The sequence below is a fragment of the Panthera onca genome, chromosome D1, assembly GCF_046562875.1.
Source record: "Panthera onca isolate mPanOnc1 chromosome D1, mPanOnc1 haplotype 2, whole genome shotgun sequence".
Lineage (NCBI taxonomy): Eukaryota > Metazoa > Chordata > Mammalia > Carnivora > Felidae > Panthera > Panthera onca.
In genome coordinates, this window is record NC_138348.1 from 32,484,078 (window position 1) to 32,510,679 (window position 26,602).

Genomic DNA, 26,602 nt, shown 5'->3' on the forward strand with positions numbered 1-26,602 from the left:
GGGGGGAGGGGGGTAAAAAGGAAGACAATGATACAGCTCAGTGGAAAAGTGTTTGGAATTGTGACAGACATCGTCTTCAGTATTTTTTGCTGATAACAGGAAAAAGAACCTGTAATAAAAGACAGAAGGCAGAATATGGCAAGGTGAAGAAAGCTGGATGCAGTGTCCCACACCTGAAATCTCAGACCAGCTCGTATCCATGCATGTTAAGGAACCAAGAAGGTAAGGACAGGAAACAAAAGCCAACCATCATCTTGGTATATGCCAAAGAAACTTTCCATACTTTTAGAATAATGGCAATAATTATTAGTATAATTATGTATTATCTTATATAACAGTTATTATAACAAAGGAATGATAGCTAATATTTAGTAAGTAAATTGAAGCTACACAATTTAATTGTATAATTTTATTTAACTTAATAAACACACCGTGGGGCATATATTAATAGTACCTCATTTTAGAGATGAGAATAAAAACTCAGAAAGTTTAAGTCACTTATCTAAAATTCCACAGCTAGAAAGCTGAAATAAGACTCCAAACCAGGACTGATTGATTCCAAAATCTAGAGTCCTTCTCCATCAGTGGGGATGGAAATTTGTCATAAGTTAGATCCACATGAGTCCATAGAAGGAGAACCCAGAGATAAAGAAGGGTCAGAAACCCTGTGAATCTGCAAAGTTTAAGGTAAGAGAAAAATGGCACATCCAGGCAGGGTAAATAGAAAAAGTTTAATAAAGAGACTATTTACAAAAGTATGACTAGGTTAAGGAGAGTCAAAACGGGCTGTGAGAAGCACCCCAAAGCTACGAGGTGAAAAGGCAAGGACAAGAAGTGGTGAGTGGAATCCCGAAGAGCCAGAGATACATCTGGTAGGAGGCTATGAACAATGACCTCCCTGAAGAGGAATATGGCCATTGTGTCTCACACTTTGGCCTCACTCTCCTCTGCCCTGTCACTTCCTTCCAGTGCCTCCCATTTGCTGAACTCAACCAGAAGCCAGAGGCAGAGAAGACTGTTGATAAATCCATAAAGGTTATCTTCTGGGATTCAAATGTGGACAAGGGTGGAGGGAGAGCCTAGGGATAAATGGAGATTATTCAGTACACCTCATAGGAATTCAGAAGAGTAAGGGTTGACTTAAAAAAAACTGAGAAAAGCAATTCATTTGGTCAACTTGGAATCAGGTACCTTTCTGAGCCTGTTTATCATTCCTTCTTCCAGGTGCTATCATAGTTCTAAGTCAAAAGAAAAGTTAACTTTTGTCATATATTAAAAATGTTTTGATTATAGACATCATGCTTTATCTCTTACTTTGAAACACTATTCCACTTCCAACCATGTGTCCTTTCTTCATAGTCGGTGTCTAATATTTTATATTCTATCTCAATCATGGCAGGACAGTTAAGCAAATACAAGTTAAGGGATGGCAGTTTTCAGGGGGTTCTAATTCTCTAGGCAAATTGGGCTTTCCAGACAGCACGATCCTAGAAGGTATAATTGCCCTCTATACCATTGGTTTCTTTCTGTTTCAACCATAAACAAACACTTGTTAACTTCCATATGTATATCAAGCACTGAGCCAGGTTCTAGGAATATGGATGTGCATTAGACAGAGTTTCTATCTTCAGTGAACATTTAGTATACAATGTGAACAAATATGTGAAATGTAGCCATATGGAACTACTGTTTTCAAAAGAATTTGATCAAGATACATAGTCAGAAATATGGTTTAGGGATATCTGGGTGGCTCAGTCCCTTAAGCGTGTCCCTTATGCATCAGACTTTGGCTCAGGTCAAGATCTCATAGTTTCTTAGTTTAAGCCCTGCCTCAGGCCCTGTGCTGATGGCTCAGAGCCTGGAGTCAGCTTTGGATTTTGTGTCTCCCTCTGTCTCTGCCCCTCCCCTGCTTGCACTCTGTCTCCCTGTCTCTCTGTCTCTCTGTCTCTCTGTCTCTCTCTCTCTCTCAAAAATAAACATTTATATATATTATGGTTTATATAATATATATAAAGTTTAACTGCAATCCCATATACAAAAATACAATATATTTAAATTGTTAAGTAGATATAACCTATAGTTAAACTGGTGATGGGGATTAAGAAGTGCATTTGTCATGATAAGCACCAAGTGATGTATGGAATTGTTGAATCACTATATTATACACTTGAAACTAATATAAATGGTACGTTAAGTAACTGGAATTAAAATAAAAACTTAAAAATGAAAACAATACAATATATATGTATATATACAAACACACATACATATTATTTCATTGAAAACAATACTTAAATTAACTCCATGTGATATACTATATTTCCTATTCTTTTTCATTCAATTCCATAAAATGCTGATCAAGACCCCCCAAAAAAGGGGTACCTGGATGGCTCAGTTGGTTAAGCGTCCAACTCTTGATTTCGGCTCAGGTCACAATCTCACAGTTCATGAGTTCAACCCCGTGTTGGATATCTCTAACATCTCAGAGCCTGGAACCTGCTTTGGATTCTGTGTCTCCCTCCTTCTCTGTCCTTCCCCCTCTCATGCTCTATCTCTCTCAAAAATAAACATTAAAAAAAAATTTTAATAAAATAAATAAAATTTAGTATCACAATACTAACTTAAATTTCACCTATGAACATGCAACATAATTTTACCTTGGAATGAACTACTTTAATCCCTTCAAATCCCATTAAAATGGGAAGCCACAGACCATCAAAGAAAAGTAGGATTTCTAGTAGGATGATCAGAAAAAGGAAACCTACAGGGCCCAATCACTACCAGCTTTCACAAAGAGTGTCAATTCCTAGTCTTTTAACTTGTTCTCACTAAATCTTTTCCATTTTACCCTCTTCCTACCCATATTCTTCAGGTAGAATAATTTGTTAGACATGCAAATATGATCATATCAGTTTTCTGTTTCAGCACTTGGTACCTTTACATTGCTCATAAAATAAAATCTAAAATCCTTCACAAGGCACTGTATGATCTGGCCCTAGTTTACCTCTCTATCCACTTCTCCTCTCTGTCTCTCATCCATTCAAACTGTTCATTTTATAGTCCCTTCATTGGCATTCTCTTTCCTGCTAAAGATCTTTGAATATTCTGTTCTCACTACTACAAGTGCTGTCTCAACTCCATCATCCCTCCCTCTTCACCTAGCTAACAGTCACTAGTCCTTCAGGTCCTGTCTTGAATTTACATAGTAGGTAGCTTTCTAGGTATTCTAGACTAGAACATATTGCTCCTAGAACATACTATATTCATTCTTAGCCATAATCACAACTGCAATGCAATAATTAATTGTGAAATTATCTTCTCCTATCTATTTTCCATTTACTTCATGAGCTATGTGAAGGCATGGACCCTGTACCCATCCCCTGGGAGCCACTACAACAGTCACGACTGCCTAACACTACTTAGTACAGCATGTTTCCTCAAGCCTTGGAACTAAATGTTTAGTATATCAGAAAATCACATACGTTCATCTCCCCAAACACCTTCATCCTGTAAGATGGATATCCCTCGGGTAAAGGTTATATTTAGTAGTGTTCAGTGGGACAAAACCTAAGATGTCTTTTTAGTAATGTTTAAATTACCAAAAATAGTGAAAAGGTGACAGACCATCAACAATAGTTCAAAATGGCTTTGTTAATTTTTCAAGTTGCTTTTTTATGCTTGCTTATATTTATAAAAATTCTTTTACTTTGATGGTACACAGTAGAACTGACCTCCCATGGTTAGTAAGATTAATAGGAGCTGTGTCTCCTATCTTATCCTGGTAGTCTAAATTTTAGGTAGATAGGGCTGTTTGAGGTAGTGTATCCCTTTGTGCGGTTTTTACACTGGCCCTGGGGACAAAAAGCCTGGGTATGAGTATGGGTTCTGCTAGAGAAAATGACTAAATTGCTTTGCATACAATATTGTAGAGTGGTACAGAGAACATAAGTAGCAAGCCTGAACCCATGAGGTCTAGATTTGCCTTTGCCCTGGCTTCCTGTATGAATTTAAAATAAAATTTAACAAGTTTAACCAAAAATAAGAAAATAGTCGCTTAAAATAAGAAATAGTCGCTTAAAAGGAATAAAAGTTAAATGGTAAACTTCAAAGTGCCAGGGAACGGACTATAGACTTAGAAGAGATCATTTGATTTAGAATAGATCATGTCAGGGGGACGTGGGTGGCTCAGTCAGTTAAGCGTCCAATTCTTGATTTTGGCTCAGGTCATGATCTCACAGTTTGTGAGTTCAAGGTGCAAGTAGGGCTCCTCACTGACAGTGTGGAGCCTACTTGTGATTCTCTCTCTGTCTCTCTTTCTCCCCCACTCATGCACCCTCTCTCACTCTCTCTCAAAATAAATAAATAAACTTAAAAAAAAAAAAAGAATAGATCATGTCATATGAGTAATATACTTATAACTCTCCACTTTAATGACCATGGAACAAACTTTAATCTAAAAAAATGGAGGCCAGCTATTGATACCTATTTAATCTTCTCTGAAAGCAAACAAAACAATGGATGTTCGAATAGTATCAGTAACTAAAAACTTTCCTCAAAAATGTGGCGGAATACTGGAAAAACATCTCTTCTTACCAAAGGTAAGATGAGAGCCTGATTGAAGGCAGTAGAGACACTTAATTAAAAGGTTAAGAATGTTCCATTCTTACTCATTACCTCAGAAACACAAAAAAGCACCTGAAAGGATTATTTAAACAGTCTAGACAGGAATACTCTGGGGCTACCGGGGCCATTTTACCTCACTACTTCTTATGCAGGAACCAATACTTTTATGACTACATGCATTTAGGGCTTACAATTCATACAATGTGTTAACACCAAGGGCAGAAATGGATAGGTATTGACAAAAGGTACCTTGGATATGAAGAATCTCTGTAGAATGGAAGGCTGGAAAAGCCACAGAAGTAATAGGTTATGGGATCAGTAGCATTTATAAACCGTGTTCTCCAGTAAGAATAAGAAAACAGAATACTCCTCCTATTGGCAGATCCTAGACAATGAGTCTAAAATGTTAAACTTTTTGCAGTAAGAGACTATGTGCCTCAAGTAATTTTTTAGCTTAAAATCTAAAGTGAAGATTCCAGCCACATAACACCAAATAATGAGCAGGTCAACAAAGAATCTATGCAAATAGTAAAAACTGTACATATAAATACATGACCAAGAAGGGGGCCTATGAAAAGATCCTGGAAGAGAAAAGAAGGAAAACTTTGCATTCAAGAGACAGAGCAAAAACATACTTTTAAAAAAGATTTGTTAGAAAAAACAGAAATACATATACTTTGGATTCCATAAATTTCAAAAGTCTGCTGACTGTTAAAACAAAAATGAGACAACAGAACAGGAAGAAATAAAAAGGAAATGGCAGAAAAGAACAGATCAACAAATTAAATATGGTTACAAGGAAAGATAACTTCCAATACCTGAATCAAAACATGAACAAGAGTCAATAAAAATCACAATCGACACTGTAGAAAACCAAATCTGTAACATGGAGAATAACCTTGAGGAGATGTCCCAGTATAGTGAGGCAAAGTAAAAGTAGCAGGAAACACTGAAGGGAATTAAAGGTCATGGAGACAGATAATACAACTCCAGCCAACAAATAAAAAGTGCTCAAAGGTTAGAAAATAGAAAGAAAAGCAGAGGCTAACTAACACAAAAAACTCCTTTGTAGAGAAAAGACCTGATCCACAGGCAAAATTGTTCACAGAGTATATGGAAAATTAATGAAAAGAGACCAATTAGTAATATTTCTTAGTGAAATTTGTGAATATCAAAAATGGTCAAGAAATATATCTAGTAAGCATCTAGGCTGGTGTGGGGAGAGGGGAGTGAGAAACAGATTACCTCGGAGTGGAAAAAGGAAACTAGGTTGATCTCAGACTTCTCTACAACATTCCACGTCAGAAGAAAACAGAGTAAAATCTATAAAATGCCCCAAATGGTATGCCAAATCAAGTTACTGATGTAAGAAAGCATGAGTACCACAGTCTCTGTAGACAAAGGCAGAGATGATTCCCTTTTGCATATTTCTAGAAATAACATTTAAAGATGTGATCAACCGACTAAGATATGAGCCTACATGAAGAACTCAAAATAGGACCTGTAGTATAAAAAGGCTAGTGGAGTGCACTGACATGAATTAAATGGATTTAAGTAAAAATAATTATTTTAGGGGTGCCTGGGTGGCTCAGTCGGTTAAGCATCTGACCACGGTTCAGGTCATGATCTCATGGTTCATGAGTTCAAGCCCTGCATCGAGCTCTGTGCTGACAGCTCAGAGCTGGGAGCCTGTTTCGGATTCTGTGTCTTCCTCTCTCTCTAATCCTTCCCCACTCATGTTCTGTCTCTCTTTCTCTCTCTCTCTCTCAAAAATAAACATTAAAAATTTTTTTAAATTATTTTAGATATGACCGCCAAATAGTGTAAATGTTAATAAATTATCATAATAGTAGATATGAATGAATAAATCCAAGATAATACTTTAAAAGACAAGCAGGGGGTTGGGAAAAACAAGTAAAATAAAAATGGGAATATCATTTTCTTCTGTATACTTAACAAAAAAAATGTTTAAATTCGTTAAATTTTAAAAAAACACATCAGCCAGTAGTAAATTAAAAAACAAAAAGTATGTCATCAAAACTGGTAGAGAAAAGGCAAACTGGATATATATATGGACAAAATAGATTTTAAAAGCCAAAAAAATTTCAATGAAACATAAAAATAGAAAAGTATAAAACAAGATCACATAGAAGAGTGCAAGCATGTCCTGAATTAATTATCCGTTTACAGAACACATACTCAGATTTGTTTACACAAAGTACATCTGGTATTTGTTGTTAATAGGAAGACATCTAAAATAATATAGCATAGAAAGATTTAAAATAGCAGCAATATGGACATGGATGACACTACAGTGAAGTTAGAATTCTTATAAATTAAGTAATAATTACATGAAGGAAACACTCTACAATCAATAAAATTATTATTTAGATATTTAATGAAATATGAACGTGCTAATATATAAGTAATAGTATGATACATATATCATATATGATCTATATAACATATAATATATAATGTATAATAATCTGATAATGTATAAGTATGATCAAATTTTATAAAACATATATGTATGCATATTGAATGCATAAACATGTTAATACTGGTGATGGGATTTTGAGTTATTTTAATTTTCTTTTCAGACTGTTCTGTATTTTATCATTTTAATCAAGAAAAAGTATTAATGAGAAATTACACAAAATCTGTAATAAATGGAAAAGCATATGACGCTTCTGGATTAGGATATAGAATAAATATGCCAATTCTTTCTAAATTAATTGTTTAATACAATTGATCAAAAATTTTTTTAAACTTGGCCAAGATATTCTTACAATTTAGATATAAGTATAAAAAGCAAAAGTACCCAAGAAAGTACAAAAAAGAAATAGTACATATAATGAAATATTGATAATTAAAAAGATGGAATGAAATACATAAAATCATTACTATTGATAAAGGTGGTGGAATAATTAGTGAGTTTAATTTTTTCCTTTACATTTTTCTGTATATTATAAATTTGTTCCAATGAGCTACCTACTTTTATAAACTGTTGAACTATAATGTTAAAATTATAGTCAAGTGATGGGGCACCTGGGTGGCTCAGTTGGCTGTGTCCCATTCTTGATTTCAGCTTAGGTCATGATCTCATGGTTTGTGGGTTCGGGCCCCACCTCGGGCTCTGTGCTGACAGCATGGAGCCTGCTTAGGATTATCTCTCTCCCTCACTCTCTCTGCCCCTCCCCTGCTTGCTCGCTCTCTCTCTCTCTAAATATATAAACATTTAAAAAAAAAATTAGTCAAATGATAGAATCAATTATGATATTTATTATTTTCTTTATATATGTCTATATTCTCTCTACTCAATAGCACATTTTATTCCTGAATTTAGAAAAAAAAAATCATTAAAAAAATTGTCTTCCAACATCCATCTTCCACTGTGGCAAAAGTAAGCAAACACCCCACTGCTCCAATTTAAATGTGTTTTCTCTCTTACAGTCTTCAGAGGCAATAGGAAAAAGCTTCAGTTTTCAAACAAGAGGTGATCTGACATGCCATCTTTTCTGAAACACCTAAAATTGGTTAGCCTAAAATTCAACCTTCCCATGAATTTCTTAGTTTTCAATGAAAATGTTACTTTCTATTTTTGACTTCATTTTGACAGAGTAAAGAATATGAGATTTTTCACAAGCATAAGCTTCTCTTTGACAATGGCAAAATAAATAAATGAAAGAAAGAAATTACTATATTTCCTCAAAGGATACTCACACTGAAACGAAAAACCGTTTCCTTTATTGTGTACCTTACTACAAGTCGTAATTATACATGTATCTTTAAGAAGATGTATTTTTAAGAAGTTTAATCTGTCCATCCTTCCAACCATTCATCCATCCATCCATCCATCCATCCATCCATTATCCTGAAAAATAATCCTAAGGCCGAATCTGTGTTTTTTTTTATCTCATGTATGTTCCTATACTACAACTACATAGGTAGGTATTCATAAATAATATATAGCATTGCTTGGCATTTTCTACTTTCCATATCATGCAGACATGTGATCATACAATCTCTGGGTTTGTCCTTTTTAACCAATTTTCCCTTTTTCCACACATCCACCCACAACTAATTCCTTCTTCCTCAAGTACTCCATGATTATATATACACAAAATGTATATATAAAGTCTACGATAATGCTGAAGATATGCTTCCTTAGATACCGATTCTTTTACTTAGATGAAATAAATTCTTAGCATGTTGTGTACTTTTTTAATATTAAAAGAAGCTCACGAGAAATGGATGAATATCCTTTCCCCATATCTTCACTTTCAAAATCATTCTGTTTTTCCAGTCTGATATATATAGGATATTAGCCCTTATTATTTTCACTTCATTTTCCTCATCACCGTTATTGATATTGAGCATCTTTTCATACCTTAATCTACCATAAATGACCTTTCCATATCTTTTGTTCATTTGCCAAATTGGATTTTGTTGTCTTATCAATTTTGAAAAAAAACTCTTCTTACATAATAAATATTGATCGGGTTCAGGACATGCTACCTCAAAATACATTACCTTGGCACACTGAATATTTCAAACTGAAGGAATTTGAGAAATGGCACATGAAAGAACTTGTTGACCTTCTTCTGCAGTAGGTCTTCAGACCCTTATGTGAGAGATGCCCTCCCTCTATGCAGAGGAAAAAAGCCTTCTTATCTCTGAAGATGAGGGACAAGAGGAATCTGAATGCATGGGGCTTGCTAAGTTTCTCCCAGTTGACTACACTTAGTTCATACCCTTGTCCTATCATATTTATCCATAACTTTCCACTCTTCATCAAACCCAGTATAGAAATAATCAAGTATAACCATGTCTTAGGTACTTTACTTCCTTATGAAAGCTCCTATGTCACAGAAAACTTAAATAAAAAATGTGTATGCTTTTTCTCTTGTTAATTTGCTCAGGCTGAGAATTTAGGAGGATAGAGGAAAAAGATATTTTCCTTCCCTAGAATATCAATTCTGTTCCTATTCTCTATATTACTAATATTTCTTTTTCCAGATTGACTGGAAAATATACCATATTATTTTTGTCATATACTTTTAAAATTTTTATGAGATACTCTAGCATTTAATTTTATAGATTTATGATTTCTAGTCTTAAGAAATTTTCTTACCTTGGATTATCTATATTATCTCTTCAATTTTCTTACAGAATTTTTATTTTCAGCTTTTCATACCTTTTTACTTTATCTGGAAGTTATTTTTGAATCTGATTTAAAATAGGGGTTCATTTTATGTTCTTCATAGTGATCACTGTAACAACCCTATTTATTTAACAATGCACTATTTTCTCAAAGAAGTGAAATACCTTTGTCTTTTATTAATTTTTTTATAGTATAGTATATACCTATTACATACTGGAATCTATATCTAGATTCTTTCTTCCACTAATCTACTTACCTATTCTTGTGCCAATATGATACTGATTTCATTATAGTGTTTTTAAAGTATGATCTGACATCTGGTAAGGCAAGTTTCCCCTCACTTTTTTATTTCCCCCCAAAGATCGTGTCACTCCCCCCATCCCCTCAAAAAAAGATCTTGTCACTCCCCTGCCATACATACTTAACATCATATTATATAAACTAATAAACAAATGTACCTCAGTTAAAGTGCAATCAACTAAGATAATTCCTGGGAGTACATTAAATTTGGGGAGAATTGACTTTTTAAATAATACTAATTTACTGGTACTACACCAAAACAAATGTTTTCTCTTCGTTCATTTCCATATGTCCTTCAGTAAAATTATATTTTTTTAAAATTTAGAACTGCGCCTTTCTTATTAAATTTATTGCTAAATATTCTATATAGTGTTAGGTACTTTTTTGAGAATGGAATTTTTTTCCTAATTCTCTTTCCAAGTATTTACTACTGAGTATATTTTAAAGTTTTTATCTAGCCATCTTATTGTATCATCTTACTAATTTTACAAGTCTTTCAGTTAAATGATTACAAGAAGAATATTTTAACCTTTCTTTTAGTTTCTTACTTACATAAGCCAGAACTTCCAAAAATACTGATTAGAATATTTATAGAAGCTAATCCATATTTAAATCTAGATTTTGATTTAAATTGTTATAGTATTTTACCTTTTGGGAAAATAATTTCTGTTTGTCCTTGCATAATAGGATATTTTACATTTAAGTAGTTTATTTATATTCCTGCTTAGCATAGAGATTTTAATAAGAATAGTTGATTATAGTCATGCTTATCAACTTATCACTGGCTGTTTGATGTGGAACCATCTCTATATTCTTTAGGTATTACTCTTAATTAGGCTATACATATTCTTCTTCTTTTTTTTTTTTTTTTGAGTTTATTTCTTTTTAAGAGAGAGAGGGGTGGGGCTGGGGGGAGGCACAGAGAGAGAGATAATCCCAAGCAGGCTCCATTTTATCAGTACAGAGCATGATGCTGAGCTCAAACCCACAAACCATAAGATCATGACCTGAGCCGAAATCAAGAGTGGGACGTTTAACCAAATGAGCCACCCAGGTGGCCCGTATTATTCTTTTAATTAAATAATATATGAGTTAGATATGCTAGTATTTCCTTTTGAATTTTGCATCTATATTCTTCAGTGAGGTTAGACTTTTTCTATTTTTTTTCTTTTATACTATTTCTATCAGGATTAAATATTAAAACTAGGTTAGATTCAATATAAAATGAACTGAAAGGGCTTTACATATTTACCATGATCAAGAATAGTGTAAAAGACAATGCTCTTTCCTATTTTTTTAAGAACTAGGTAACAACTGCAAATCTAGTCATGGTACATTGTTCTACATACTTTAGCTACCTTTCTTATCTCTGTTGTGATAATGTAATGATCTACTCAACTTTCATAATATTCAGTCATTTTTAATAATTTATATTTGATAAAACATTATTCATTTCATCCAGGTTTCACATATTACCACAGAATTATGGTTGTATTATCTTATGATTAATTTATCTTGTGTCTATGGTTGGTGTCCTCTACAGTCTTAATCATATATTTTTGCTCATTTTTTTCTTTAATAATCAGGCTATTGGGGCTCCTGGGTGGCTCAGTCGGTTGAGCATCAGACTTCGGCTCAGGTCATGATCTCGTGGTTTGTGAGTTCGAGCCCCGCGTCAGGCTCTGTGCTGACAGCTCAGAGCCTGGAGCCTGCTTCGGATTCTGTGTCTCCCTCTCTCTCTGCACCTGCCCCACTTGTGCTCTGTCTCTCTCTGTCTATCAAAAATAAATAAAATGTAAAAAAAAAAAAAAATTTTCTTAAATAATAAAAAAAATTAATCAAGCTATCAAGGACTTTTGTTATTTTCAAATAAACACTTAGGATTTCTTTATTCTTTTTTCTTTTTAGTTTCTTTGATTCTGATTTCAATCTGTATTAATCCCTTCTTCCTATCTTATTTTGATTTACTCTATTGTTCCTTAACTAATTTATTATGCTTGACAAAGAATTATCTTATGGATGATGTAAAAAAGTATCAATTAGATTTGAGTCAAGGTAGTATAAAACAAAATAAAATGAGATTATTAGGCTTGAAATGGAAGAACAAAGCCAAAGGTATCATAATCCCAGATTTCAAGGTATACTACAAAGCTATAGTAATGAAATAGTATGTTACTGGCACAAAAATAGACACATACAGCTCTTTGGACAAGAATAGAGAACCCATAAATAAACCTATGATGATATGGTCAACTGATATATAACAAAGGAGGCAAGAATATACCATGAATTAAAGGCAGTATTTTTAATAAATGGTATTGGGAAAACTTGACAGCTGTGTGCCAGAGAATGAAACTGGATCACTATAAACAAAAATAAATTCAAAACGGATTAAAGACCTAAATGCCTGGGTGCCTGGGTGGCTCAGTTGGTTAAGCCTCTGACTTTGGCTCAGGTCTGATCTCACCATTTGTGAGTTCGAGCCCTGTGTCGGGCTCTGTGCTGACAGCTCAAAGCCTGGAGCCCACTTGGGATTCTGTGTCTCACTCTCTCTCTGACCCTCCCCCCCCCTTGCACTCTGTGTCTCATTCTCTCAAAAATAAATAAACATTTAAAAAAAATTAAAAACAAAGACCTAAATGTGAGGCCTGAGGGGTGCCTGGGGGGCTCAGTCGGTTAAGCGTCCAACTTCAGCTCAGGTCATGATCTTGCTGTCCTTCAGTTTGGGCCCTGCTTTGGGCTCTGTGCTGACAGCTCAAAGCCTGGAGCTTGCTTCATATTCTATGTCTCCCTCTCTCTGCCCTTCTCCACTGATGCTCTGTCTCTCTCTGTCTCTCAAAAATGAGTAAATGTTAAAAAAAAAAAAAAAAAATTAAATGTGAGACCTGAAACCATAAAACTCCTAAAAGAAAACAAAGGCAGGAATCTCTTAAACATTCACCCTAGCAACATATTTATGCATATGTCTCCTTGGGCAAGGGAAACAAAAGCAAAAATAAGCTATTGGGATTACATCAAAGGGAGAGACAGAGAGAGAGACAGACAGAGGGAGACAGAGAGAGAGAGGGACACAGAGAGAGAGACAGAGAGAGGAATTAAAAGCTTTTCCCAGCAAAGGAAACCATCAACAAAACAAAAAGGCAGCCTCCTAAATGAGAAGATATTTGCAAATGATACATGCAATAAAGGGTTAATATCCAAAATATATAAAGAATTTATATAACTCAAATAAAAAAAAACAAAAACAAACAAACAATCTGATTTGAAAATGGGCAGAGGACTTGAATAGATGTTTTTCCACAGAAGACATACAGAGGGCTAGCAGATGCATGAACAAATGTTCAACATCACTAATCAAGGAAATGAAAATCAAAACCATAATGAGATATCACCTCACACCAGTTAGAATAGCTAGTATCAAAACGATAAGAAATAACAAGTGTTAAGGAGGATGTAGAGAAAATGGAACGTTCCTGTGTGAAAAGTAAACGGGTGTAACCACTGTGGAAGATAGTATAGAGGTTCCTCAAAAAACTAAAAATAGAAATACCATACAACCTAGTAATTCCACTGCTGAGAATTTACTCAAAGAAAACAAAAACACTAAACTCAAAAGATAATAGCATCTCTATTTTTATTGCATTATTATTTACAATAGCCAAGATACAGAAGCAACCCAAGTGTCTACTGACAGATGAAGAGATAAAGGTATATATACATTGGAATACTACTCGGCCATAAAAAGAATGAAATCTTGCTATTTGTGACAACATGGATGGAACTAGAGGGTATTAATACTAAGTGAAATAAGTCAGACAGAGAAAGAAAAATATCCTATTATTTCATTTATGTGTGGAATCTAAACATAAAATGAACAAACAAAAAACAAATAGATTTTTAAATACAGAGAAACTAGTGGTTGCCAGAGAAGAGGTGGACGGGAGGATGGGTGAAATAGCTGAAGGGGTAAGAGGCACAAACTTTTAGTTATAAAATAAATAAGTGACAGAGATGAAAAGTACAGCCTAGGGAATAGAGTCAATAACATTGTAATAATGTTATATTGTGACAGATGATAACTATACTTACTATAGTAAGCATGGAGTAATGTGTAGAAATGTTAAATCACTATGATGCATACCTGAAACTAATAGAACATTTATGTCACCTATTCCTCAAAACAATAATAATAATAATAATAATAATAATAATAATGATGATGATAATAACAATATTAGGTGATGGGGCAGGATGCATGTCTCAGCTTTGTTTCTATTTAGTCATATATGCCTTTTAGCAAATCATATCTGTCTAGCTAATGGTTTCTACTACTGAAAACTGAAAAGAAAACACAGTCTCAAGATAAAAAACTACACCTGACAAAATTGATAAAATGTTAAGTTCTATCCGAGGAAAGGAGGCTATTTGAAGGAATAAGAGACTTTGGAAAATCTGAACTGGAACTCATTGCCTTTAGAAACAACAATGTCTAAGAAAAATCCAGTTTTTCTATGATAGTGAAATAGGAGACCTACATGCATTCTATGAATGTTCAGGTCATAAACAAGTGAACTCCTAAGATGTTTTACAAACATGGATGCCCTAATTAATACAAGATCTTCTTAAAGAAGATGCATCTATGGGACATTGCAGAATGACAGAGGTAGGTTTAAAAAAAAAAGTATCATATCATTAAACCATATCCTCATATTTTTCTTAGAAGAAAATAACCTGGGGTCAAACTGATTTCAGGCACTCCAATAAACCCTCTGATACTGCTAACAAAAACTTAGGTGTATTTATTCACATTTTTATTGGGAGAATTAATCACATTGATAGATTTGTAGAGTTTGGGACCTGAAAACGTGAAATAGACTATTCTTCTTTTTTTAAAATTTTTTTAACATTTATTCATTTTTTGATAGAAAGAGACAGAGTGTGAGTGGGGGAAGGGAAGAGAGAGAGACACAGAATCTGAAGCAGGCTCCAGGCTCTGGACTGACAGCACAGAGCCCAATGCGGGGTTCGAACTCACGGACTGTGAGATCATGACCTGAACTGAAGTCGGACGCTTAACTGACTGAGCCACCCAGGTGCCTCAAAATAGACTATTCTACATTAGTAATTCAGCTTCCTATCCTTAGTCTGTGATTAAACTTTTCCATGGTCATACTTTTGCTACTTTACCAAATGGGCCTTTTCATTATTGGACAGTTAGAACTATCAAAAGACCCTGGCTTACATCAAGTCAAAATTTACCTCTAAAATTCTCATCTATTTTCTTGATTTCAGTCTCTGAAGCATAAGAGAAGAGAACAATTCCTTATTCCTGAAAACAGCCCTTTACATATTTGTAGATAGTCATCTTAACTCCAAGACATTTTCCTTTTTCAGGCTGAAAACTTTTAAACGACATAGCATAACTCATCCAAAATTTTCTCTAAAGGAAGATGCTTTCACTTAGGAAGTGAACAGGAAGGAAGTTCTTCCTAAGGAAGAACTTAGGAAGACAATATTTTATATTCATTTCCAAGGTGAAAGGTCACCTAATTCGTGACAGAGGGATAGACTGCTCTAAATTTACTTGTGAATTTCAAAAAGAATTCAGAGACAACAACTGTATTACGTTAATATATGTGACCTAATGAATTCTGCAGAAGTCTCACATACTTATTTACTTCAGTAAATTCTTGGAAACTGTAACTCATAAATTCTTTAAAAATTATTTTTTAAACCAAGGCTTATTTGTCAAAACATTATTCATGGATGGATTTCAACCCATCTTCAGATTTTAGCCATAAATCATTTTTGTATTCATTTTTATGAATTCAGAAAGGATAAAGGCAGTAATATCATTTTAAGTGGTACTAAAACATTATTTACATTAATTCTTTTGAGGAAAAAAGGGAGAAAATATGTAGCATAGTGAAGCATAACATCACACAAGGGAGAACAAATGCCAAAATGGTAAACCAAGCTCTATAAAACTCAGCATGAAAATTCAATAATTATACAAGAGTATTACTTACGGATAGAATTCTGAAAGCTGTTCAGCTATTGCATAAGCTGTCGGGTCTCTGTCTAAGGCATACAGAGTAATATCTGACTCCTTCTGTAGAATGGCTCTTGTGTGTCCTCCAGAACCAAATGTCATATCTAGAAAAATCTAGCCAACATGAAAAAAGAAAATTACCACTTAGCATGAAGAAAATATTCTTGCTAGCTACCTTAATTTCTAGAAGCACATACTGAATTTCAGAGCTGATAGTAATTTGAAAAACAATTAAAATCATTTTGCCGAGAGTTGAATTTGTTATACATGAGATCTGGATCAATTATGATTGATCGGTCCAAAAGAACGGGACAGATATCAGTAAAATGATAATCTCTGGTACAGGGTGGCCAATTCAAGACAAATTTACATTTTCCTCCAAAGGTCAAACTGGCCACAGTGTTGTACTGCTAGCTTTTTAATGCTTTCCAGCACCTGGCTGATAATGATATTTCCAACAATTTCTCATCAAAAGGAGACAGCTTACAATTAGTATGGCTCATTTTATCTCAGTTTCTCTAAATACTTTATATTACACATAAAGATATTCAAGAATACAAAGAAAGAATGACAGAGCGAGAGTGAGAGAAACATCGAGAGCGAGCAAGGGAGAGATGGAGGGAAAGAGAATGAATATATCCAACAATAAATAGTCACAGGACAAATCTTTAAAAATCTAAACTGGAAAAGGCTCAAAGCTAAAGTCAAAACAACTACAGTAAACTCTAGCTTTGCCATGAAGTAGCTATACATCTTTGGGAAAGACACTTAAAATCCCAGTGTCTTTAGGTTTCTCCAGGCTCTGAAAAGAAAAAGAAAGTCTAGAAGAAGATACCATCAATACCTACCTAACTGGTAAGATGACATATAATTACCTAAACGAAGACAGTTTTGAGAGTAAAATATTTGCTAGTAATAATTTTGCCAGGACAACAGATTAAAATGTGCAGGGGTGCCTATCTTCAATGCTTAGATCATTCTAAAAAAAAACAGTAAAGTAAATTGGATTTGAACCTACTTTTTGGCTATTTTATTGGGCCATACTATAAAGAAAATAGGTCTCAGTTGGGCAAGAAATCAGACCTGGACCATTAAAAACATATTTGTGAAGAAGTTAATTGATGGCAGCCAATGTGGAAGTCAAGACACTCAGTGTTGTGCTCTTAGTTTAATGTACCCTTTCAATAAGCTTCATGGTATTATGAAAATAAAAATAATCATTCCAATAATATCGATACTGTGAAAAAATAATATATACTAAGCCAAACTATTAAAATATTCAAACATATAACTTTAAAGTTATATGAATACACTGCACAAGGGAAATCCCTGCAATGAATGTGAACATTTCCCTGCCCTGAACGCTACAACTTACTTCCAGCAGAGTGGGCAGAAACAAGACGCAAGTATGCTTTCAATTTTTGCTACCAGCAATCATGCTGAGCCCCATCCTCTGATCAAGTCCTCAGAAAAGCTATCCTGCTATTTGAAGAATAATATGGAGAAAATATTCCAATAAAAATTGAAAAGAAGAGAGATATAAGTTATGAGGGATGTAAATGTGGTGAAAATACACAAGCACTGCTTTTTAACAAAAGTATGTTAATACAACTTAACCTTGCATTTCTGTCACTGTCAGCACAAAAGACATGGCTACACACTCTTTTCACCATTATAAACAGTAATGTGAAAACAATACTTGAAGTCATATTATTTGTATAGTTGTTAGGAGTACGTACTTATACTCTCAAGAATGAATAATTTCTTTTCCCAGTCTGTATACTTTTCTTATGCATCTATGAATAGGTAAAAATCTGCCATCTCACCATATTTCAGTTTTAAAATTGTTAGGGATTTAGGGGCCCCTGGGTGGCTCAGTCAGTTAAGGGTCCAACTCTTGATCTCAGCTCAGGTCATGATCTCACAGTTTGTGGTTTGAATCCCACATCAGGCTCTGTGCTGATGGCATGAAGCCTACTTAGGATTCTGTCTCTCCTTCTCTCTGTGCCCTCCTGCTTGTGCTCTATTTTCTCTCAAAATAAATAAGCTTTAAAAAGAAATTAAAAATGAAATTTCTAGGCGTTTGGCATAAACAAAAAAACTTCTCCAAGGCAAAGTATAAATTACCTTCTTGTTATGCTCAGTATCAAGTCTTAATATCAAGTCTATAATCCTGCACTTAAAATATGATTACCTTATCCCAAGCCAGGAAAAGTCCCCATCAGTAATTAAAAAGAAAAATTCCTTATCATTAAAAATGTTCTTGAAAATGTGAGATGATGATAATAATTTACATGATTATTTTTTTTAATATACAATGATTACACCATTGGAGATATACTGACAATCAAGGAAGTTTCCATAGAGGGAAAAAATTATTACCAGTCAAGTGTAACACAAAACAAAGTGGGAGATATGGGATTTATAAAACTATAAGTGAACCCCACCATATGTCCTGGGTTAATACATGACTGAAGCCATAGACTTTCATTTTTAAAATTCAAATATACATTGCTCATCAAATATAAATCATGACATCCAGGCCTTGTGAGTCAACCAGCACTACAATTGAAAAGGGAGCCAATCAGTCTCTCCCTTTTCCTGGGTCATTAACTTGACATAGGACCACATTTTTTAATTTGTACGAGTTGATGATAAAATTAGGAGTTTGGACAAGAACAATGCACAAGAACAAATATATCTGCATGTTAAAAAACAATCTTTCTATGAGTCTGATCTGTGTGTGTGTGTGTTCATATGTTTAGGTCATGTTCCAAACATACATGGAACTCTTTCTTTGAGATTACCTGATATAATTTATCTAAAACACAAAACCCATATTTGATACTAAGAGTTTATTCTGCTAATGTCAGTTTTCACCTGTATAACCCTGGTCAAATTTTAACTCTCTGAGCCCCAGCTGTTTCACCTAAGAAAGGGAGACAGAATGTCTCCCTGTTTACTTTACAGAGATTTATAAAAATTATGTTATTTCTTCCTTATGACCAAAAAAGTAGATGTTATTAGATTTGTACATACACAGAAACTAAGATTACATTAAGCTAGTCAGTGGCAAATGCGGGAACTGAATACAGGAACTTGAATACAATTTGTGTTTTTTCTCGCACTACTCTGCCTCTGCATTAAATCAGTGAAGGCTGTATTTGCCCACTACTTCATGTTTACAAGCATTAACGTTTTCCTTCTTGGTCTAACAAAAGCTCTGTTAGTGAGTATGGACAAGTGGTGTTATTCCCATTTTTGCAAATAGAAAAAAAACTCAAGGTGCAGAGAGATGATGTGACTTGATTTCTTAGATAATATTACTAGCAAGTGAGGGAAAGAGAACTCTAAGCCATGTGTCACCAACTCTAAATTCTGTGCTTTTCTGAAAGAAAGAAAGAAAGAAAGAAAGAAAAAAAGAGAAGGAGGAGGGGTGAGCAAACAAAAGAAATTTTAAAAAGTGGATGGCACAGAAACAATCACAGCAGAGATAGCTTTACAAAAATTATACAAGAAAACTTTACTTGTTTTATAGAGCACTCATTCCCACTGGCATTTAGGCTCTTGGAAACCATGTCTTAATCTTTGTTGTACCAGGGTAATTCTTGAGATATGTGTGTTTCTCTCTTTTTTTCCTTTGTCCTCCCTCCTTCTCCTCTTTCAAACAGGCACCTAAGGATTCAGAGCTTTACAATGTATGTTCCTTGAGGATTTTTGCATGGCACAAAGAAAAAAGTATCTTTCCTATAGTCTGAAGACAACTACTTTCCTGTCAGTAGTTAAAAAAAAAAAAAAAAAAAAAAAAAAGCTCAGAAAGAATGCTAGTTATCCTGGATAGGTTAGTGTCTTTAAGGAAAAGAGACAGAGAGAGACCGAGATTTCACTGAAATTGGGCAGAAGAGCGATGGAAATGAATGAACAAATTCCAAGAAGGTGCAGGACCAATGAATGACTGACAGGGGATAAGATCTCAAAGCAGCTGTCTGTTTGAGGAACTGAGGGAGTGTGGTCCCTCAACACAGGGTTCTCAGCGCTACTAGAGATTTCCATACCACTATGTGGTACAGAAGAAGCAGAACCTTTGGTCCTCGAGGGCCTACACAGGTTATAACAAAAGGTATCTCAGGGGAAACAAAGGGTAGTATGAGGTGAACAATAAGATGCAGGGCCTCTGCACAGCTCTGGATGGTGTGTGGAGTCAAGAGAATGACTGAGATTGATGGTTTCTTAGCACAAGGACATTGAGGCTCAGAGTCAAAATGAAAGTGACTTAAAAAATAAACAAGCATTTGAGGGAAGATCCATGACTACAATTCTCCAACTTTTTTTCAAAGTTTATTTATTTATCTTGCGAGAAAGGGGGGTGGGCAGAGAGACAGGGAGAGAGAGAGAGAGAGAGAGAGAGAGAGAGAGAGAGAGAGAATGCCAAGCAGGCTCTGCACTGCCAGCGAAGATGCGGGGCTCAACCCCATGAGCCAAGAGATCATGAAGTGAGCCGAAATCAAGAATTGAATGTGAACTGACTGAACCACCCAGATGCCCCTTGCCTCAAATTTAATAGATTAGCATCAGTGCACAGAGGTAGATGCATAGTAAATATTTAGTGATGCAATTTGAAAAAAAGAGCTCAGCCTCCCAAGGTAACAATGATAAAGATAGCAATACTCATTTGTGCATATTAATTCAGAAATACTCAAGATAGAAGATTCATTACCATAGGAGGACATAAAACAGTCACAGGATATCCAACTTTTGGATTTATTTAACATTAATATAATCCTAACATTACAAATTGATTCACTAATGAAAAAAACTTTTGCAAAACATTCATAATAATCTGATATTAATAGTATTATGTACCTCTAATGCACCATGTTCCTATTTGTTGACTAGTGTTCCTTTGCGTTTGAAATAAGAAATGAATATTTCTTATTTTAGGTTACCTCTTTTAATCAAATACAACTAAATGACATTTTATCCCCATGGTCTTCTAAATATAGAAATGATTAGGTTCTACCTTGCACCATGATGAGTCACACTTGAATAGTTGAGCTATAGCTGTGAATCTGATAATGAACAGGGTACAAATGCAGAATTTCAGAGCTGAAAGGGACATAACACACTATTTATTCCACCTCCTCATTTTACTTATGAGGAGACCGAGGACCAAAGAAGGTAGATGTTTACTAGTGGAGGGCAAAGCTAATACTAAAACTCAGATCCTATGCTCTTTCCACTTGATCTCATAATATTCTTCTACTGACATTATACAATAACAATCAATTTTTGAAAAAGTATTTTTTCTTAATATGAAGATAGATATATGTAGGAACTTTGCATCTTAAGCCTCCAACACAGTTGAAAGCAACCACTGTTCTACTGTTCTAAATTGTTTTAAGACTTTATGAAGATAAATCCAATTGAATTAAATTCCAAAGACAATTATGTTATATATATGGCCTCATGTAAATGTCCACCCATTATATGTAAGAGCAACTGGGGATAACTGACTTCTTGACAAGTTACAGTTTTCAAATTGATATTGAAATTAAGAGCAAAAAATTAAAATACTTAAAATCACAGCCTCATGGGTAGTTAGAGCTAGAATGACCCATAGAAATAATGCTAATTTAATCCCATTAGTGTATACTACTCTTTCTAGAGTATTCTTAGCATTCCTTTATACCTTTCAGAAATGATATCCTTTAAGACTCAGCTAACGCTGCTCTCTGAAGGGGGAGACTGACAGAAATCAAGGGATTTGCCCAAGATCATCCTGCAGACTAGATAATTAAATGATTTGTTTTTTCCAAACCAAGAATTCTAATCATTGAAATTTTCACACTGGAACACTGTTAAAATTGGACATGAAAACATTTTTAGCCATGAATAGCATGAGGGCAGATCTTTCAATTTCATTTTCCTAATGTTGATTAGTCATTTCCAATCTGTGCAAGATTTTTAATAGTAAGTTCTCATCCGAATTTGGAAACAATATGGCCTGATTTAACTTTAAAATTTCTTCCTATGAATATTTTCTTTTCTGGCAATTACTAATTTTGAATTTTTAGAATTGAAGTGTTTTTGAAAGAATTTTAGTTAAGCTTCACCTATTTGCAACGGGCACCTATTTCGGTATTTTTTTAAATACTGAAACGTCTCAAGCATATACTTAACTTTCTGAATTTTTTTTCAGGAGGTAATTAAATTTAAATGTAGCATTAATTAATAATCTGTATATTTACTGAACACTCAGTACAGATAAGCCCACATGAGGTAATACAAAGATATTAAGCTATGGACCTTTAAATTTGGTAAGGAATTTAGACATGCATACAAATAACTACTAATAAAAAGAAATCAGCAATACAAGAAAAAGCATATTTTATAGGAGTGAAAAAAACATACTTATGTCAATCACTTGTGAGATGGACAGAATCAGGGTAGGTTACAATTCACTCAGCTGGGCCTCGAAGACTGGGCAGAAGTCCGAAAGCACCCTATCTTCTCACTCTCCTATATTCTCCAAATTCAATTAGCTACCAAGTCCTGTTGATTTTATCATATAAATATGTCTTAAATTTCTCCGCTCCCATTTTAAATTCAGGCCCCTTTATTTCCTTGTTTTACTACTGCAATAGGCTCACACTCATATCCGCACCTCTAATCTGAATTCTAATTTTTTTTCTACACTGTTAACAGGATATCCTTTCTGAAATAAAATTGTTAACATGTGACATTATTCTCCTCAAAAGCTCTCCAAAGGTTCAAGATAGAGTCCAAATTTCTAGGCATATTGGATAATATTCTTCAGAATCTGGCCTCTGCATTTCTGCCTAACGTTATCTCCCACCACTCACACATGAATTTTACAATGTATTCCTTAGCCATATGGTTATAAAACATAATAAAAGCACATGCAATTACCAAACATGCTGAACTGTCTCATGTCTTCTCTCCCTTCTTTCCTTGTTCCATCTCGCTCATTTTATTCTCAAACAATTACAAGGATTCTGGTATATCCACAGCTCTTTTCCAAAAGTTGGAAATACAACAGTAGGCCGAAACAGACATGGCCTCTGCTCTCATGTAATATTTAACTGGGGGCCTTAGTATCTTTAATATATTCTTCTTTCTTTCTCCTTTCCTCCCCTCTCCTCTCCTGTCCTCTCCTTTTCTTTTTCTTTCTTTCTTTCTTTCTTGCTTTTTTCTTTCTTTCTTTGCTTGCTTTCTTTCCTTTCTTTCTTTGCTTGCTTTTCTTTCTTTCTTTCTTTCTTTCTTTCTTTCTTTCTTTCTTTCTGTCTTTCTCTCTCTCTCTCTCTCTCTCTCTCTCTCTCTCTTTCTTTCTAGAATACACCTCAGGAAGATGTCCTAAACATCTCTGTCCCCAATGCCAAATAATGAATGACACAGAATATAATCAATAAATATCTATTGAATAAATATATAAAGACAAAGAGAATTAAATCTTAGCAAAGGTGTAGACATAGGAAAGAATATGTTATATAGAGTTTGATTGGAATCCAGGATGTATTAATAGAAGAGAGGAGAAAGAAAAAGGGAGGAAAGAGAAACAAGGAGAAATTAAAACTTTCACTTATGTGCCAGATACTGTGTAATTTGTTGTGATATGTTCCCTCTCTCCGTCCTAATAGTAGCCCTATGAGACAAACTAGGAAATAATGCTGGAAGGTAGGGTGAAGCAACTGTGGCAATCACAAAAGGCCAAGGTAAGTGATTCACATCACATTTGCTAGAAAATGAACAGCTTTTGAAGACTTCTAAAGTACATAAAATAATGTAACTGCCAAGAGTATTAGATAGGTGGCAGGTTGTGAGAATATAGTTGTGACTTGGTATAGAGCATGCACCCAGGCCAGAGGACACAAACGCTGAGCTGTCAACAGAAATGGAGAGTAATTATGATAAATAACAACATACAATGCACTTATTGAGTGCTTATTTTATGAACCAAAAATGGTGCCAAACATTTGATCTGCATCATGTATTCATTTTATACAGAGGCATAAGCACACACACACACACACACACACACACACACACACACACTCAGTTAATTGAATGTGATTCTTACACATTCTAAGTTACTATTATTATTACTATTTTATAGAGAAACAGGAGATTTAAAAGAGGGTTAGGTGAATTGTCTGAGGCACAGCTGATGAATGTTGGAAACAGATTTCAAAAGCAATCCTGTCTCCTGAACCTAACAGCTTTGCCTTTCTATAGAGGTAGAATAGACTAATTAGATGTAGTGAGTGGAGAAGTCAGAAAAATAAAAAAATGATTACAAGGCATGCTATCTGGGTAACTAGGAGTACACAAAAGACAATATTTATTGTGCAATTATTATGTGCCACCATACATTATGCCACACACTTTAAAAACTTGACCTAATTTAATACTTACAACAGATTGTACGGTACATAAAATAATTTCATTTCACAGATGAGTATATCAGAGCCATTTACTTAGGAAAATATAAATTGGCAGTGTAATTATAGATAGAGGCAGAAATAAGCATTTCCCTCTCCTCCCTTCCACCCTTCTACTCCACCCTCACCACCTCCCAATTAGTGTTAGAAAGGCCAACGAACAACTTCTTTTACTCCAGAAGAGAGAAAAACAGAAGTATGAGAAGATACAGGCAGCTTGACAGGGAGAACAAAGATTTAAGAACTCCACGTGGGAATAGAGTAACTCTTTGTAGTAAACTGGAAACAGTGAAGTGAGGGGCCATACTGAGCAGAGATTCTGAAGAGAGTAATAATAATACAAAGCTGGAAACCCAAAAACATAAGACCAATTATAACAGCATTAATGCATAGTGGGAGGAAGAAGTTTGATTTCCTAAAATACTTAAAGAACACTAAGTTCTAACTATATTTTTAAAGCTCATCCTAGTCAAAAACATTGATACATTAAAAAAAAGTAAGATAAATTACTTTTATTATATATCCAAATTGTATTATGTAGCCTTTGGAAGTATTGTGCCCCCAATACAGTGTAACGTAGCACACATTAAACCAAATGCAACAGAAGAGAGCCCCTTGATGTAATTAGTGAGGCAAATGTTAAAAGGGAGATGAGCTAGTTATTTGGACATGATACGATAAATATAATGGATATTTTGAATTAAAAAAAAATGACTAGAAGAAGTTACCTGCTTTACAGTGTCACCGGAATATTTATAATTGCTAAGCAAACTATTGTTGTACCATTGTGTATTGAATCATACAAGACTATCACTGACTTCTCTCAGACTTTACTTATGTATCTGTCTAATCTACTGACAGGTAGACATTTATCACACCGAAGAATCTGAAGACCCAAAATAAATTAGAACATATAACTGTGAACATAGAAGGCTACCAACCTTATAGTCAGCTAACATTCTGAACAAACATTTTTTCTACCAAACTCCTTGATTTATTATTGTCTTGTCAAGCTCCGTTGAGTATCTGTCTGCTACACGCTTATTTTGTTTTATTTGTAACTATTACATGGGCTTATGTAAAAGAAAAAAAAAAAAAAAAGTCTCAAAAGGACATAAAAGTTATACCACAAACAAAACAATCAATGCACTGCAATAAATTTATCTCTTTTCCCATTTTATCAAGAGTATTGGTGTTACTATAACTCATTCTGCAAACATTTCATCTTGTAGCTTAAATTCCATCCTATTCACAATAGAAACCTTTACTTGTCATAACAAACCTTATTTTTCTCTTGTTCATAAAGTATGTTCTTCAGTTATATTAAATTAAATAATTATAGTATTCATCTTTCTCCAGTGATAAGTAGGTTTGCTCTTATCTGTAACATGGATGGGTTTCAGTCATAAGTCCCAACTATGTACAATGGACTCCCACTTGATCTGCTTGCAGATACATACAATGCACGAATTAACAAAAATAGCTAAAAATAATATGGCATGGGTGGTCACAATAAGCTTAATTTCACAGACATTTCTGGCCCAGACAATGCCAATCTGTTAGCATCTTTTTAATAAGAAAAAAAGTTTTTATCTACACCATCAAGAAACTCATATGACATATTCTGGACACACTTTCTCTGAGAATGTCAGACAAATATTTTCTTATAAATATTATTAAATATATAGATTGTTTACAGTACTTGCAAAAAATAATGTGAAAATAATGGCATATTGAGCTCTTTAATCAGTGTGCTCAGCAAATGCTCTTTTCAATATTATTATTATTATTTTTTTTTTGGTCAGAGGGGCAAATGTCATTTTACTGATGGCACTTTCAATGTGGTTCTAGTACTAAATTTTTATCAGCATTAAAATAAAACCAATAATGGTAACATTTTCTACTACTTAGCCTTCAGATAACAACTTTGTACAAATCAAAGCAGACCAACATATACATAAGTACTGGTGTCCAATCTACTGTGCTATGTGCGCACACAAG

At 34.3% G+C, this 26,602-nt stretch overlaps 1 protein-coding gene across 6 annotated transcripts in view; it reads right to left on the bottom strand.

Moving 5' to 3' along the window:
* METTL15 (methyltransferase 15, mitochondrial 12S rRNA N4-cytidine) overlaps positions 1-26,602 on the bottom strand; it is a 212,112-nt gene that overhangs the window by 107,882 nt on the left and 77,628 nt on the right. For all 6 annotated transcript variants that reach the window (XM_078433341.2, XM_060606258.3, XM_081790293.1 and 3 more), the window contains one exon: positions 16,120-16,256. In XM_078433341.2, the coding sequence (XP_078289467.1) occupies positions 16,120-16,256 (137 nt within the window). The remainder of the gene's footprint in view (positions 1-16,119; positions 16,257-26,602) is intronic.